The sequence below is a fragment of the Myxine glutinosa genome, chromosome 6, assembly GCF_964187855.1.
Source record: "Myxine glutinosa chromosome 6, kmMyxGlut1.1, whole genome shotgun sequence".
In the NCBI taxonomy this organism is placed as follows: domain Eukaryota; kingdom Metazoa; phylum Chordata; class Myxini; order Myxiniformes; family Myxinidae; genus Myxine; species Myxine glutinosa.
In genome coordinates this window covers 129,621,514-129,638,151 of record NC_136266.1, presented here as the reverse complement: position 1 = coordinate 129,638,151, position 16,638 = coordinate 129,621,514, and the positions used below count along the sequence as shown (strand labels likewise).

The 16,638-nt window shown below is 45.4% G+C and overlaps 1 protein-coding gene across 2 annotated transcripts in view; it reads left to right on the top strand.

Annotated features, from left to right (window-relative positions):
* The window catches only part of LOC137430292 (leucine-rich repeat-containing protein 75A-like), a 97,185-nt gene that overhangs the window by 14,030 nt on the left and 66,517 nt on the right, over positions 1-16,638 (top strand). For both annotated transcript variants that reach the window (XM_068121064.2, XM_068121066.2), the window contains exon 3: positions 1,301-1,413. In XM_068121064.2, coding sequence (XP_067977165.1) covers positions 1,301-1,413 — 113 coding nt within the window. The remainder of the gene's footprint in view (positions 1-1,300; positions 1,414-16,638) is intronic.

Sequence of the window (16,638 nt, the reverse complement as noted above, 5' to 3'; positions counted from 1 at the left end):
TGAACTTCTATCCACCTATATGATCTTCATCCACAGCTTGATGGAGTACTGCTCTCTCCTCGATGCTGGCGCCCCTGCCTCACATCTTGCTCAGCTTGAAACTGTGGAAACCAAGGCCTTCAAGATCATTGCAATCTCCCGCGATGAAGTTGAGTCGATGGGCCTATCACTACGCCCTCTCAGACAGGTCGGTGGTCTCTCTGTCTTTTACCGCCTCCTTTCTGTTCTGGCACCCGCTACTCTTTCCGTACTTTCTCCCTCCCAGGTTTCTTCAGGGCACCCACGGTCCGCCATCAACCCACTTCTGGTGAAACTACCAAAATCCAGGATCACTGCTCACCTCCACTCATTTGTTCCTTTTTTTTCTCCACCTGTGGAAGCAACTTCTACATTCACAATCAGCTCTTCAAGACAGCTGTTTGCCACCATCTCAGATTGTCCCCAATCCAAAACCATGATCTTTTCTGACCATGTTAAACTACCCCGCACCCCAATACTTCCTCAATCTGAATTTCTAGTTTTCAATCCTTGGAGTTTCCTTCTGTGTCCATCTTGTCCATCCCAAGCATCCTCTCCTGCCCTTATTAATCCCAACACCCTGTGTTTGTCAAAGTCAACCTCTAACTCGGCCTTCTGCTCTGCTGTTGGTGTTTCACCCCTCTCTCTACTGTTCCCCTTGTACCTCCACTTGCACCTCCACTGTTCCTTTTGCATCCTGTTATGTCCTAATCCATTCCACGAGCTTTGACTCCATATAAAAAATCTGAAAATTTCCAGCCTGGCGGAGGTATGCACTCCACCGAGTGTCGTTCGAGTGTTTGATACAAAAGATAAACCTAAGAGGAGTAATTAAAAATAAACGGAGTTAAGCGATATGAGCAGCATTGCCTTTTCACAGGAGACCTTTTTTCGTGTCCATCCCAAGTTACCCTGTAGGCAATGAGTCAACCACAAAGTCTGAATTGGCATCATGAAACGGCCAGACCACGCAGCAGGCAGATATCCTCCCCTCCCCATTCTTGCTGAAGGTCATTAGTGAGCTAGCTTGGTATCAACCCAAATGTGACAGTGATCCTTCTGAGATGAATTCCAGAATGTTCCAATTAATATCCTTCAGCTTTCAGCTTTCAGCTTACATTTGAACCCACTATCTCTTAAGACGTCAGCTCGGTGTCTGCACCGCCACAACCGCTATTCTTTCTATCTATGTCTTCACAACACTGTTGCTTTGCTTCACTTATGCAGCATGGACCATGCACATTACCAGAATTGTGGTTACCTGTGTGTGCCATCTCGGTAGGAAGCAGAGGCTGTGCACGCATTTGAGAAGATCTGCCGACAGCTCATATACCACCTGAGCCCACACTCGCAGCTCCACCGGCCCAGCATAAAGCGGAAGAAGCAGCAGACAAGGTAGGAATCATAATGATCACAACAAAGGTCTCACACTCACCTCACTTGGAATTCAGGATGGACCGTTCATTAACGAAACGGCCTTTTCAGGTAGTGGTCCATGGTCATGCCCTGTGGAGATCTCTCCATGGATTGACTCGTTTCCGTTCAGGTTTTCTCCTGACCGATTTAATCTTTCATAGTGAATGGTGAACACACTAGTTACGCTAATTATATACAGGAGCAATGCAATGCAATATGATTATCTAATTAATATCTTATAATCTAATAATATAATCTAATATTATAATTAATAATCTAATATAATAATTCTTTATTATGGAGCAATATAATAATTATAATCTAATTATTAATTATAATTAATATTATATTATATAATAATTAATTATAATTAATTATAATTATATAATATATTATAATTGCATTATTTATTTGTAATTGTAATTGTAATTATAATAATTGTAATCTAATTATGGAGCAATGCTTTTTATGCTTGCTGGCATGTTCTTTCTTATTTTTCCACTTTTTTTGACCTGCCTTTACCTGTTCTCCAACTTTTACTTTTATTTCCACCTTTGCGTCTCACTTTGCCAGTACATTTTTGTGTGTGTTTGTGCACGCTTGCCTTTTTGTGCACCTGGGCTTTACATCAGGGGTATTTCTGACAAATTCCACTAACTATTGTGTTCTGTTGATGAAAGCAAAAGGCAGAAGTGGTGGCTCCTTGTGTAATCATACATTTTAGCATTAGTTCCAGGGTGCGTGTGTATTGCTTTGACAAGCCTTTCACAGCTTTGCATAACCATGCATTTTGGTGTCTCAGTTAAAGTACATGTGTTCATTTGTTGTGACTGTCACACACTGCCCCTTTTGGTTAGCGATCCATTGTGACACCATTTTGAGATTTCTCCATGAATATACTTTCGTAATGGTGATACGGGCTGGCAGGATGGCCCAGAGTTACACACACTCTACGCTGTCCAGCCGGGTTCAAATCTCCGCCCAGCTATAAACTGTCATCCCTGTGTTTCACAGGCAGGGTGATTCATCAATGTGTGTGCATCATGTCCCTCGGATGGACGTTAAACTGGCATTACTTGGTGGACCCTAACAACAGCATTACTTGGTGGATGCTAAACATCCCACTGTGTCCTTCACGAAGAGTAGGTGAGCTGTCCCCGGAACCCTGAACAAATTCCAAGTTCCTACCCTGACTTGCTGAGTTGGAGTGGAGACCCGTCCAGGATTGTAGTCTAGTGACAGCTTTCAGATTAGATTTTAAAAGCACTAATACTCTGCACAGGATACACAGGCACGTGAAAAAGTAAGTACACCCCATGTAACGTTTTGACTTTTTCAACATATTTCAACATACAGCTATTTGATCTTCATCTATCTATAATTCCAGCAATCTCTGTGTGTCTGTCTGTGTGTCTGTGTGTCTGTGACCGCTGTTTCTCGACAACCACGGGTCCGATATACTTGAAACTTGCCAGGTATATTGCTGGGGACCCGAGGATGTGCCTTTTCAAGGTTTGTAATTAATCGGACAAGTACCTACCGAGCTATGTCCAAAAAACGCTTCAACCAATCAGAGAGCAGCGAGCTATCACGTGTGCCGAACCGTTAATGCAATGCAAGCGTTAATGCGTTAATGCAAGGCTTTTCTTTTTTTCCCTCTTCTCTTTCTACTTTTCCTTGCGATTAAATTGCAAACAGCCAAAATACGTTGGCGCTAATTGAATAATTGGCCATTAACACTAAAATAATCGTAACTGCGATATGCCAACTTCCGGACAGTGCAGCCTTCCATGTTGTTGTTGTTTGCAGCAGCTGTTTGCAGCAAGGCAAGGCTTTTCTTTTTTTCCCTCTTCTCTTTCTACTTTTCCTTGCGATTAAATTGCAAAAAGCCAAAATACGTTGGCGATAATTGAATAAATGGGCATTAATAGATAGATAGATAGATATGCGATATGCGAACTTCCGGACAGTGTGCGCGTTACGAGCTGACCGCCATTACGGTACGTAATTCGATTTCTTATGCGCATTATTTCTCCCAATTCAGTCAGAGCGAAGGGCGGAAGCGAAGAGCGTTGTTATTTTTTGTTTACGGGCGTACGGGCGGGGTAGAGCGTACGGGTAGCGTTTTTTTTTTTTTTTGGCAAGGAACGGGCACCCACGTACGGGCAATGCCCTAGTCTATCTATAATTCCAGTAATCTCTGTCTGTACGTTTGTACGTTTGTCTGTCTGTGACCGCTGTTTCTCGACAACCACGGGTCCGATATACTTTTCACTTGCCAGGTATATTGCTGGGGACCCGAGGATGTGCCTTTTCAAGGTTTCATATTAATCGGACAATTACTTACCGAGCTATGTCCAAAAAACGATTCAACCAATCAGAGAGCAGCGAACGATCGCGTGTGCCGGCGTTGCGAATGGACCAAACCATTCCATGTAAATAGAGGGGGGGGGGGTTCTGTGGTCGTTGCGAATGGACGAAACCATTTCATGTAAATAGAGGGGGGGGATTGTCACTGTACTCGCAAGCCGTTCGCCGTTCGCTTTGGCGTTGCGAATGGACCAAACCATTTCATGTAAATAGAGGGGGGGGATATAATTTTAGATATAGATATAGTACGGGCATGCCCTAGTCTATCTATAATTCCAGTAATCTCTGTTTGTACGTCTGTACGTTTGTACGTCTGTACGTTTGTCTGTGACCGCTGTTTCTCGACAACCACGGGTCCGATATACTTTTAACTTGCCAGGTATATTGCTGGGGACCCGAGGATGTGCCTTTTCAAGGTTTCATATTAATCGGACAATTACTTACCGAGCTATGTCCAAAAAACGATTCAACCAATCAGAGAGCAGCGAACGATCGCGTGTGCCGAACGTGGAGGACACACTCTGCCTCGGATGGCACATTTGAGAGCGTATTCATTTATTTCACGTTTGCAAACTATGTTGGCGTTAAACTATGTTTTAAAACTAATAAAACCGAATTTGCGATTCATTCGCTTTCCTGCGCGTTTGTGCACGCGATGGCGATTTCTTTACCAAACTCCGGAAGCCGTTCGCTTTGGACCAAACCATTGCATGTAAATAGAGGGGGGGGATTGTCACCGTACTCGCAAGCCGTTCGCTTTGGACCAAACCATTTCATGTAAATAGAGGGGGGGGATATAATTTTAGATATAGATATAGTACGGGCAATGCCCTAGTCTATCTATAATTCCAGTAATCTCTGTGTGTTTGTTTGTACGTTTGTACGTTTGTACGTTTGTTTGTCTGTGACCGCTGTTTCTCGACAACCACGGGTCCGATATACTTTAAACTTGCCAGGTATATTGCTGGGGACCCGAGGATGTGCCTTTTCAAGGTTTCATATTAATCGGACAATTACTTACCGAGCTATGTCCAAAAAACGATTCAACCAATCAGAGAGCAGCGAGCTATCGCGTGTGCCGAACGTGGCGGACACACTCTGCCTCGGATGGCACATTTGAGAGCGTATTCATTTATTTCACGTTTGCAAACTATGTTGGCGCTATGTTGGCGTTAAACTATGTTTTAAAACTAATAAAAACCCCGGGGGGATTGTCACTGTACTCGCAAGCCGTTCGCCGTTCGCTTTGGCGTTGCGAATGGACCAAAACATTTCATGAACCAAACCATTTCATGTAAAGCGTTCGCCGTTCGCTTTGGCGTTGCGAATGGACCAAAACATTTCATGGACCAAACCATTTCATGTAAATAGAGGGGGGGATATAATTTTAGATATAGATATAGTACGGGCATGCCCTAGTTTCAACAATATTGATAGATAAAGGTGATATAATATAACAAATATCATGAAACATTTACATTTTGTAGTCCATTGTATAATTTAAATAAATATAAATGCAAATTTCGCATATGCAAAAAGTAAGTACACACCTACATTTATCACTACTTCAAATACTTAAATTTGAATCAGGTGCACCACCTCAGGTGCAAATGATTAGAACATCGTTAGAGAGGATCTTGGAGGAACCTGTCTTATTTAAACCTCAGACATTTAGTTTGGTTTGCTCTTTGTTGTTGAAGTGTGCGGCGTCACCATGCCTAGATCAAAAGAGCTCTCTGAGGCCTTCAGAAAGAAGGTTATAGATGCCTACGAGTCTGGGAAGGGATTAAAAAAGATCTCCAAACAATTTGAAATCAATCATTCGACTGTCCGGAAGATCATCTACAAGTGCAGAAGATTCCAAACAACTGCCAACTTGTTCAGGCCAGGCCGCCCCAGCAAGTTAAGCCCGAGAGCAGACCGCAAGATGCTGAAAGAGGTCTCTATGAACCCCAGAATGTCATCACGGGACCTACAGGTAGCTCTTGCCACTATTGATGGCAAAGTGCACGCGTCTACCATTAGAAAGAGGCTGCACAAATTTGATCTACATGGGAGGTGTGCCAGGAGGAAACCTTTGCTGTCCAGAAAGAACATCAGGGCAAGACTAAAGTTTGCCAATGAACACCCAGGCAAAGACCAGCACTTCTGAAACAATGTGGTGCTGGACAGATGAGTCAAAGGTAGAGCTATTTGGCCACAGTACCAGAAGACATGTTTGGCGAAAACCAAAGACAGCATTTGACCAGAAGAACCTGATACCAACTGGAAAGCACGGTGGTGGAAATATTATGGTCTGGGGCAGCTTTGCTGCATCAGGGCCTAGGCAGCTCACCATCATAGAATCCACTATGAATTCTTCATTGTACCAGAGGGTGCTTGAGGATAATGTAAGGCCATCTGTCGGAAAGTTGAAGATCAACCGAAGGTGGACCTTGCAACATGACAATGACCCTAAACATACCAGTAAATCCACCAAGGAATGGCTGAAAAGAAAGAAATGGAGGGTTCTGGAATGGCCAAGTCAAAGCCCGGATCTAAATCCCATCGAGATGTTGTGGGGGGATTTGAAACGAGCTGTGCATGCAAGAAACCCCTCAAACATCGCACAGCTGAAAGAATTCTGCCTGGAGGAGTGGGCAAAAATTTCTCCCAGTCAATGTCGGAGACTGGTAGACAGTTATAAGAAACGCCTACTTGAGGTTGTTTCTGCCAAAGGGGGCAATACCATCTATTAGAGCCAAGGGTGTACTTACTTTTTCCACATGCGAAATTTGCATTTATGTTTATTTAAATTATACAATGGACTACAAAATGTAAATGTTTCATGATATTTGTTATATTATATCACCGTTATCTATCAATATTGTTGAAATGAAGATCAAATAGCTGTATGTTGAAATATGTTGAAAAAGTCAAAACTTTACATGGGGTGTACTTACTTTTTCACGTGACTGTACATTATTATTATCACAAATAAAATTGATCTTCAAAACGAGTCCGTAAAACATCACCAATTCAATGACTTTTTCCGATTATGAAATCTCTATAATTTGGCTGTCGTTTGGCAAAAAGTAACTGATCGTTAGAGCACCTCTGGCCTGAAGGAATGGTAGCAACATGATGTCACATCAAATTGGCAAAATGGTAAATGGTATCAAACATTACCTTTTTTAAAATTAATACTTGGGCTAAGGCTCATAATGGAGCTGACACATACACACACACACACACACACACACACACACACACACACACACACACACACACACACACACACACATACACACACATACACACATAAACATGCACATACTGATGAGACAAACACTCATCAGCCACTGAGCTTAGGGGAAGTGCCGTCACTAACGTCACTTCCTGGGGTACTCTGGGTACCAGCGATGTCATAAGAATGGTGCCACCTTTCTCACCGTACTCAGCGGGGCATTTCCTCATGAGGAATTTCCTCCTCATGGATGCCAACTGATGGGGATTGTCCATGCTCTATCCTTTTCGAGCAAGGAAGCAGCACGTACCATTTTAAAAGTCTTTGGTATGACCTGAACCGGTCCAAACAGGATGGGTGTTTTATAGGAGACATCATCTCCTTACTGGATGGTTGTTGGCTCCCGAAGGGAGCTCTTCCGCCCTTTGCCAGGTGTTGTTTTTGGTCCTGGCAGGGTGTCATACTCACTCACCCTCCCCACTAGCAAAGCCAGAGAGGGGTGTCGGTTTAGTCACCGACAACCCGACCATGCGGCAGGTAGCACTGGGTTACATGTTACCAGTGGCAGTCTCAAAAGACTGACCTGACTTGTAAATGTCATTTCCCTCATGCATCATGCATGACAATGCATGGGGGAAATGCCCAGATGTCATTTCACTAGGATAATTGAATAGAGTTGTGTAAGAGAGGGTGGTGGATGTTTTTTTTTTTTTGTTTTTTTTTGTATACTGAATCGAGGCTCGTGAAAGAGCTAACATTTACTTCACAAACAAATCAACCAGACAAACAAAATATATAAAAAGAGGGAGCGGAAAACAAGATGGGGAGAGAAGGGGAAGCACACAAACACAACATTTGAGAGCAGGGAGATGTGTGGAAGGGAGAGGGCTTGGGGGGAGGAGGCGTGGGAAGGGGGGGGGGGGGGGAGGGAGAAGTATATAACACAAGGACACCAAGGACTTCCAGGACAGAAGTTGGTATTTCAAAAAAGTGGAATTGGGGTGAATTTAGCGGGGGTAGAAAAGATCAAGGTTTTGGATGGGGGAAGATAAGAGATGGTGGTGAACAGCTGTTTTAAAGACCTGGAGGGTGGAGTGGGATTGAAGAGAGTGAGGGAGTTTGTTCCAGAGGCGGGAGAAAAGAGGAATGAAGGAGTGAAGGTGAGCAGAGAGTCTTGATTTTGGCAGTTTGACCATAAGAGGGTTGCAGGCAGATCTTGTGCGACCTGTAGGAATATTTGCGGGACAGAGCCCAGAGAGAGCTGGGGGGGCAAGGCCAGAGAGGAGTCGGTAGAAGATGGAAAGACCACCAACCTGCCTGCGGTGAGTGAGTGAGAGGCCCTTGGAGTTAGCTTCGTCGCGGGAGATTCCAATGATTCTGAATGCTTTGGTTTCAACAGCGTGAAGACGAGCTAGGTGTGAGGCAGGAGCACCAGACCAGAGGGGAGAGCAGTATTCCATTGAGCTGCGGATGAAAGCCTTGTATGTGGTGAGGAGCTCAGGTGTGCCAAGGAAGGACTTCGCACGACGGAGGATGCCCAGTCGGCGACTGGCTTTGTAGGCCAGATTTGAAATGTGGTTTTCCCAGGAAAGCTCATGGCAGATAGTGAGACCCAAAAGCTTGAGTGACAGAACTTCTTGGAGAGGATTATTCAGAAAGTGGATGGGAGGGTTGTCCAGTCGGTCTTTTCGGAGAGACATCGTAAGAGTGTGAGATTTGTCAGGATTGAAAGACATGTACCACTTGTTTGCCCAGTCTGTGATTTTGTCCAGGTCTGCAGAGAGTGAGGAGGCTGCAGACTGCCGATCTGAGGGATGAAGAATGGAGCGACAGAGAGTAGAGTCATCAGCAAAGAGATACAGAGGATTTTCAAGAGAGTCAGAGAGATCATTGATGAAGACCAGAAAAAGCACAGGGCCCAGAACACTGCCTTGTGGAACTCCAGCCTGAACAGGAAGAGGAGATGAGAGAAACCCATTCAGGGCCACACGTTGACTACGACTAGAGAGGAAGTCCGCCAGCCATGCGTGGAGATTTCCATGGATACCAAAAGAGGAGAGTTTGGTGAGCAGAGCGGGGTGCCAGACCGTATCGAAGGCACGTGATATGTCAAGGGAGACTGCTCTAATTTCCTGTTTGGCATTGAGGACCTCCATCCATTGTTGAGAAAGCAGAAGCAGCATGTCCAGAGTAGAGTGTCCAGGTCTGAAACCAAATTGATGATCAGAGATCAAGCCTTTGGAGTAGAGGAAAGATTTCATATCTGAAGCAATGATGGATTCCATGACTTTGCTGATAATTGGGAGAAGGCTGATTGGTCTGTAGTTGCTGGGATCTGTTTTTGCACCTTTTTTGTGCAAAGCGGTGATGTTGGCAGATTTCCAAGCAGATGGAAGATGACCTTGAGCAAAAGAGAGGGTGAAGAGAACAGAGAGAGGGAGTGAAAGAGCGGAAGAACAGGATTTTAGGACCTGTGGGCTGATGCCGTCAGGTCCAGTTGCAGAATCCGAGTCGAGGGTTGACAGAAACTTTTCCACCTTGTCAGGAGGAAAGGACACAGAGTCCAGGAGCAGCTGGGTATGACTGGGTACGGTGGGTACAGAGAGGGATGGGTTTGGGACACAAGATTTAGAGGCAAACACAGAGTTGAGGCATTCAGCTTTTTCACGTGCGGAGTCAGCCTTGTGGCCATTTGAGGTGAGGGAGGGGATGGAGGGGGAACAAACACCAGAAACAGATTTGACCAGACGCCACCAGGATTTGGAAGAGGGAGACAGATAAGAGAGTTCGGTCCTGAGAACGGAGAGATATTGTTTCCTGGCTCTCCTGAGGGTGGACACACACTTGTTTCGGGCTTTGTGAAAGGAAATGAGATTTCCTTCCGTTGGATTTGCTTTCCAGGAGACAAATCAAAAATGTTAATCAAAAATCCATCTTGCCTGGATGGGTAAATGTAACCCAACGGTGCTCATTTGCATTGGTTATCAGAGGCACTAGAGTTTTCTTCAGAAAAACAGTAAGCCAATCTACAATAAAATTTGAACTCACCGATAAAAGTTATCTATTTATTACATTTGGAAACATGGAGGAAATTTTGGCTCCCCCACCCTTCCCTCCCCTGTGTGCATACATAATATAAAGATGGCTCCAAAGCAAAAGTAATCGACTTGCTCACCGTCAAATCATACTCTATACTTAAAGAGAGCCGTTTTTCTTTTGTCTGTGTGTGTCACCATTTTTTATCAGAGATGACCAAATGGATTTTCGTCAAAACATTTTTAGGCAAATTTATTTTAGGATTTTCAAAATTAAATTAAAATTTTCAGCATTTTTTTGGATCATTCTATAGTGCCTAGGCCTTTGTAGCTATATGAAAGGGAATATGAAATGATCCCTGACCCCATTCGTTAGAGTGTGCAGCAAAGTTTTTTTTGGCCTCCACAAAAAAAAAAAAATAGATTTCTTCAAAATGCCCACAGGATTAGAACAGCTCCGGGCAATGCCGTGTACCCCTGCTAGTTATCAATAAATGGACAAGTTTAATGCTGGCGGATGAACTATTTATGCATTCTTGAAAGATGACAGCTCCTACAATCATTGTGTGAGAAGCTGCCGCTAATCGCCAATAATCCATCTGCTTAATATATCAGCAAATCATTTCACTCATAATATTTCCCATCCACTGTAATTGGTGGATTATAATACTGTGAAACTAGACCGGTACTCAGGAGAGCGTATACCTCTGCCAGGCTGAACAGTTGTGTTTTGTATCCCACTCATAGGCCGGATCTGGATCTGGACCAGAACCAAAATGTAATCTGCTTGTTTTTGTCACATACCCAACTCATCCACAAGTTTTGCCATAACTCTGCCATAACGTTTTGAGATATCTTGCTCACAGACAGATAAACAGACAAACAGGGGAGAATACATAACCTCCATCCACCTGTGGTGGCGGAGGTAATTGCATGACAGTTACCAATGCATGTTAATATAATCACAGACCACAGCCAATGAACGTAAACATTATCACATGTTGATGTTTCCAAATATATATATATATATATATATATATATATATATATATATATATATATATATACATACACTCGTATAAAGCCTTTTGAAGTGTGTTTGGGGTCATTGTCCTGCTGCATTGTCCTGCTGCAAGACCCATGACCTGAGACGGAGACCCAGCTTTCTGAGACTGGGTTGAACATTGCGCTCCAAAATGCCTTTGTAATCTCCTGATTTCATGATGCAATGCACACATTCAAGGTACCCAGTGCCGGAGGCAGCACAGCAACCCCAAAACATCACTGAACCTCCTCCATGTTTGACTGTAGGGAAGGTGTTCTTTTCTTCGAAGGCTTCATTTTGTTTTCTGTAAACATAGAGATGATGTGTTTTACAAAAAAAGCTCTAATTTGGTCTCATCTGTCCACAGGACATTCTCCCGGAAGGATTTTGGCTTGTTCAGGTGTTTTTTTGGCAAACTCCAATCAGGCTTTCTTGTGTCTCTCTCAGCAGTGGGGTCCTCCATATAATCCCCTTTCATTGAGTTGGCGACGGACGATGCGAGTTGAAACTGTCGTACCTTGTGTCTGAAGTTCAGCTTGAATATGTTTGGCAGTTGATCGAGGTGCTTTCTCCACCATTCAAACAATCCTTCGCTGCAATCTTCGACCAAGTTTTCTCTTGCGGCCACGTCCAGGGAGGTTGGCTGCAGTGCCATGGGCCTTAAACTTCCCGCTAATATTGCGTACGGTGGATACAGGAACATCAAGGTCTCTGGAGATGGACTTGTAGCCTTGAGATTGTCCATGCTTTGCTACAATCTTGTGTCCGACCTCCTCAGACAATTCTCTGGTTTTCTTTCTTTTCACCATGCTCATTGGGGTAAACACTGCGACACAAAACAGCAGAATGACTCCTTTTCTCTGTTCAAACTGGTTGAATGAGTGATTTTTATTGCAGGCTCCTGCAACTCACCACAGGTGAGTTCAATGCCAAAGTAAAGATGAATCACCTGCTTGAAAACTAATTATTTCTAACAACTTCTAAAAGGTGCCAATCATATTGTCCAGGCCATTTTAGGATTTGTGTGGAATAAGCTAAGATTTAGTAATTTTTTTCAGCTTTTTTGTTTTGTTTCACTGCAAGCCAAAGAAATACATATGTGGATACCAAAAGATTTTCTAATTTCAACAATTTTTTGGAAGAAATTGAGCATTATTTGAAAAAAGTGCAAGGGTGCCAATATTTTTGGCCACAACTGTATATATCTAATATATATATATATATAACTTTATAACTTGGCAGGGCAGGTTCGAGAGAAGTGTGGGTGTGGACGTGAGTTTGAATCAGTGAGAGAATTGCATATCCATCAGTTGTGTGCATAAGGTGGGTGAGGAGGAGGTACAGCAACGCAGTGCCTTTGAAAAGGGGACACGTAAGATGGCCGGGAGAAACAGCCAGGTAGCAAGCCACAGTGTTGTATGTCCTGGGGTTGTACTTCAGCAGGGAAAGGATGTGAGGAGGAGAGTGAAATGGCCAGGTATGGGAGAAAGGGAAGTATGGGAGAGAATGGATGGAGTGATGTGTGGGGCGCTTCATGGGTTGAAAGGAAGGGTGGAAGATAGATTGAGAAAGATGAATGAGATTGTGTTTGAGTATGCATGTGTCACATTTGGAGTGAAAGAGTGTGTAGAGAGGGGTGAGAAGGAGGCATGTTTGAGCAGGAGGCAGAGGGAGATCCATGAGTTGAGAATGGAATTGAGGAGCTTGGATGGAAGAGGGCAGTGGAAGGGGAGAGGATTGGACTTGAGGTGTTGACGAAGCATGTGAGGATGAGGTTGGTGAAGTTGAAGAGAGTGGAAAGGATGAAAGGCAAAGAAAGGAGAGGCAGAGGAAGAGAAAGAGGTTCTTTGAGAAGCCTTTTCAGTTTATGAAGGATCTGTTGGAGCCGTCTCAATTTGGTGCACTGAAGGTACCAAAGGAAGAGTTGGAAGGTCACCTGCATGTCACGTATGCAGACACAAGGAGGAACGAAGTGGTGGAGGACATCGAAGGATTGGTGAGACCGACAGAGCCAGGTGTTCCATTTGATTTGTCAGAGCCAAAGATGTCTGAGATTGAGGCAGTTTTGAGGAAGGCACGGGCGGCATCGGCTTCAGGACCAAGTGGAGTGCCATACAAGGTGTTTAAGAGTTGTGAAGGCATCAGGCAGTATCTGTGGAAGGCTCTGAAGGTGATATGGAGGCAAGGAGTGGTGTCCAGTCAATGGACTAGGGCGGAAGGAGTTTATATTCCAAAGCAGGAGGAAGCTGTGACACTTGAGCAGTTTCGACCAATATCATTGCTCGATGTAGATGGGAAGATATTGATGAGTGTCTTTGCGGCATGGCTTTCAGGCTTCATCAGAGAGAATGGTTTTGTGGATGGTTCTGTGCAGAAGGCAGGAATACCAGGATCACCAGGATGCGTTGAACACTCGGCAATGGTCTGGCAAGTGTTACAGGAGGCAAAGAGGCAAAGGAAGGGTGTGGCGGTGGTATGGCTGGATTCGGAGAATGCATATGGGTCAGTGCCGCATGCCTTGATCAGGTATGCCATGGATTTATTTTGGGTGCCACGGAGATTTATGGATTATTTGATGGCATATTATGATCAGTTTTGGATGCGGTTTGCGACACAGTCCTATGTAACAGAGTGGCAGAAGTTGGAAGTGGGGATCCCGATGGGATGTACCATCTCCTCTATTTTGTTTGTGCTGGTTATGGAGTTGTTGATACATGCGGTGAGTGGACATGGGAAAGAAGTGGAGCTAGCCCCTGGTCAGAGGTTGCCAGCAATGTTTGCATTCATGGATGACCTGACAGTTGTCCAACAGTCCGCTGATGCAGCAGTAGAGGTACTGGGACGACTGGAAAGGTTGATGCGGTGGGCAAGAATGGGATTTAAAGCAAGAATATCTAGGAGTGTGGTAGTGAGACGAGGAGTGGTGGATAACATGCACAGGTTTGAGCTGGGAGGGGAGGTGGTTCCATCATTGGTGGAGGCCCCTGTGAAGAGTTTGGGAAGATGGTATACAGTGGAGTTGAATGATGTGGGAAGAGTGGAGGAGGTCAGAAACAAGCTTTTGAGAGGTTTGAAGAGGATTGATGGATGTGGTTTGCCAGCTAAGTTGAAGATATGGTGTTTGAAGTGTGCCACGAGTATTGTGGCCATTGATGATGTATGATATTGCGACTGGGCATGTAGAGAGGATGGAGGTTGTGGTGAGCGGGTTTGTGAGGAGGTGGTTGGGAGTGCCACACTGTTTGACGAACATTGCCTTTTATGGTCAGGGTGGAAAACTCCAGTTTCCCTTGACATCATTAACCGAGGAGTTTAAGGTGGTGAGGGTGGGGGAGTTCATGATGTTGCGCGATTCAAGTGATGCAGTGGTAAAGAATGCTCTCCCAGAGAAGAAGGTAAGTCGGAAGTGGAATGCAAGAGCAGAGGTGGACGAGATGGAGGAGCGGTTGCAACAGGAGGAGGTCATGGGGATGGTACAGTATGGGAAGCATGGCTTGGGGTGGATGAAGCATGAGCGATGGGGAAAGGCATGTGTGAAAGAGAGGAGGAAGATGGTTGAGAGGGAGGTGAGAAGAAAGGAAGAGGAGGGGAGATATGTGAAAGCAGTCGGTCAGGTACAGCAAGGTGCTTGGACTAGGTGGGAAGGTGTGTGGGTGAGGATATTGAAGTGGCAAGAGATTTGGAGGATGGAGCCGATATTGTTGAATTTCCTGTTGCGGGTAACGTATGATGTGCTTCTGTCACCAGTAAACTTGAGATTGTGGGGGTTGTTGCAGGAGGAGAGATGTTATTTGTGTGGAGGTTTGGGAACGGTGCAGTATGCACTGAGTGCATGCTCAGTAGCATTGGCAGCAGGACAATACAGGTGGCGACATGATCAGGTGCTGGCGATGGTGGTGCAGATGGTGCAACGAGGTGCTGAGGTCGATAGAGAGAAGAGTGGAGAAGGAGGCTGATGGGGGAGAGGTGTGGTTTGTCAAAGAGGGCCAAGTGGTAAGAGGTGGAAAGAGGAGGAGGTGGAAAGCAAGAGGGCTCTCAGATGCTTGTGATTGGCAGGTGGTGGCAGACCTAAAGCCACAATTGGTATTCCCAGAGGAGATCTGTGTGACAATGTTGCGGCCTGACATTGTCATTTGGTCAGGTGCAACAAGACAGGTCATCTTAGGGGAATTGTCTGTACCTAGGGAAGAGAACATGGAGGAGGTGCACGAGAGGAAAAGAGGAAAGTACAGTGAGCTGGAGGCAGAGTGCCGGGAGAAGGGTTGGCAAGTTTCGTGTCAGCCATTTGAGGTGGGGTGTACAGGGTATTGTTATGTTGGTGGGGGTAGCAATATGTAGAGCCAGATAGATCTGTGTAGGTAGGTATTCGTCTGTCGCGGTAAGGAATCTGACTTGTAATAAGCTTCATGTTTAGGCGTTTTGTCGGTGAAGATGTATACCTGTGGACATACCTGGATGTTCGTGTGTTAAATAGAGTAGGGATTAAAGAATAAGGCCCTGTGTGTCTCACCTGGTTAGCCAAACCTTTCTCCCTTTTGGCACTGCAGACCAACATAGACATTCCGACAGGTCCTTAGCGCAACACTAAGTAATTCCCCTCCCTGACGAGACTCTGGAAGAGAACCGGCAAAAGGAAACCAGGCCGGGACACCGCCGATGGGCACCGCCGCCAGTTACACCTCTGACAGGCCTATCCACCTTGAGTACCACGCGCTATGTCCATGGAGTAGGGAGCGAGGTTGGGAGGCGCGGTGGGCGTGGGCCTGAGCGAAGCTGGGAGGTTTGGTGGAAGGGACTGATTGGTTGGCAGTGCGCTAAGGCTGACGTCACCGGCCAGCAGATATTAGCGAGCGCCGAACGCGATGATGAGAAGCGAGTTGGAAGGACGCAGAGAGACTTGTCAGTGAGTGAGAGAGTTGCCCGAGTTGAAGAGCGCGGAAGTTTTCCCAGCCAGAGCAGTTGGCAAGCGGTTCGGACAGAGATCCCGGCCCTGGCAGTTGCGAGCAGTTGACCAGCTCAGTTCGCAGTTCACGGTTTGAGTTGGCAGTCCCGGTGAGATCCGAGTTGGCTTGTCGACCGTGCGCGAGGGTCGACCTCGTGGTGCTTGGTGCTTGGTAATCGGTGCTCGGTGCTTGGTGCTCGTTGCTTTGGAGCTTGGAGCGAGGCATGCCACTGGACGAAGGAGCTGCGTGTGGGCAACGGAGATTGAAGACGACGGACAGATAAGACCGAGTTGCGCGTTCACAATTGCATGACGAGACATTTATTTTGGTATTCCTTTCCCTCGTCTGTGTTTGAGAGCTGTCGTGCGGGGACGTCCCGATTAGGATATTCATTACCGGCCGTGCTATTCCTGGCCTTGCCTTTTTACTTTAATAAACCCTTATATTATTTTCTGTACATATTCCTGAACACAGTTTCCGTGTGGTTCATTTTAACAGATAAGGCTGCAGGGGTCTCGCGCCCCCCTCCATCCCGCGCGCTTTGGTGTAGCTATTATTTTTGGAATCCGCCATTGAGTTTTTGCC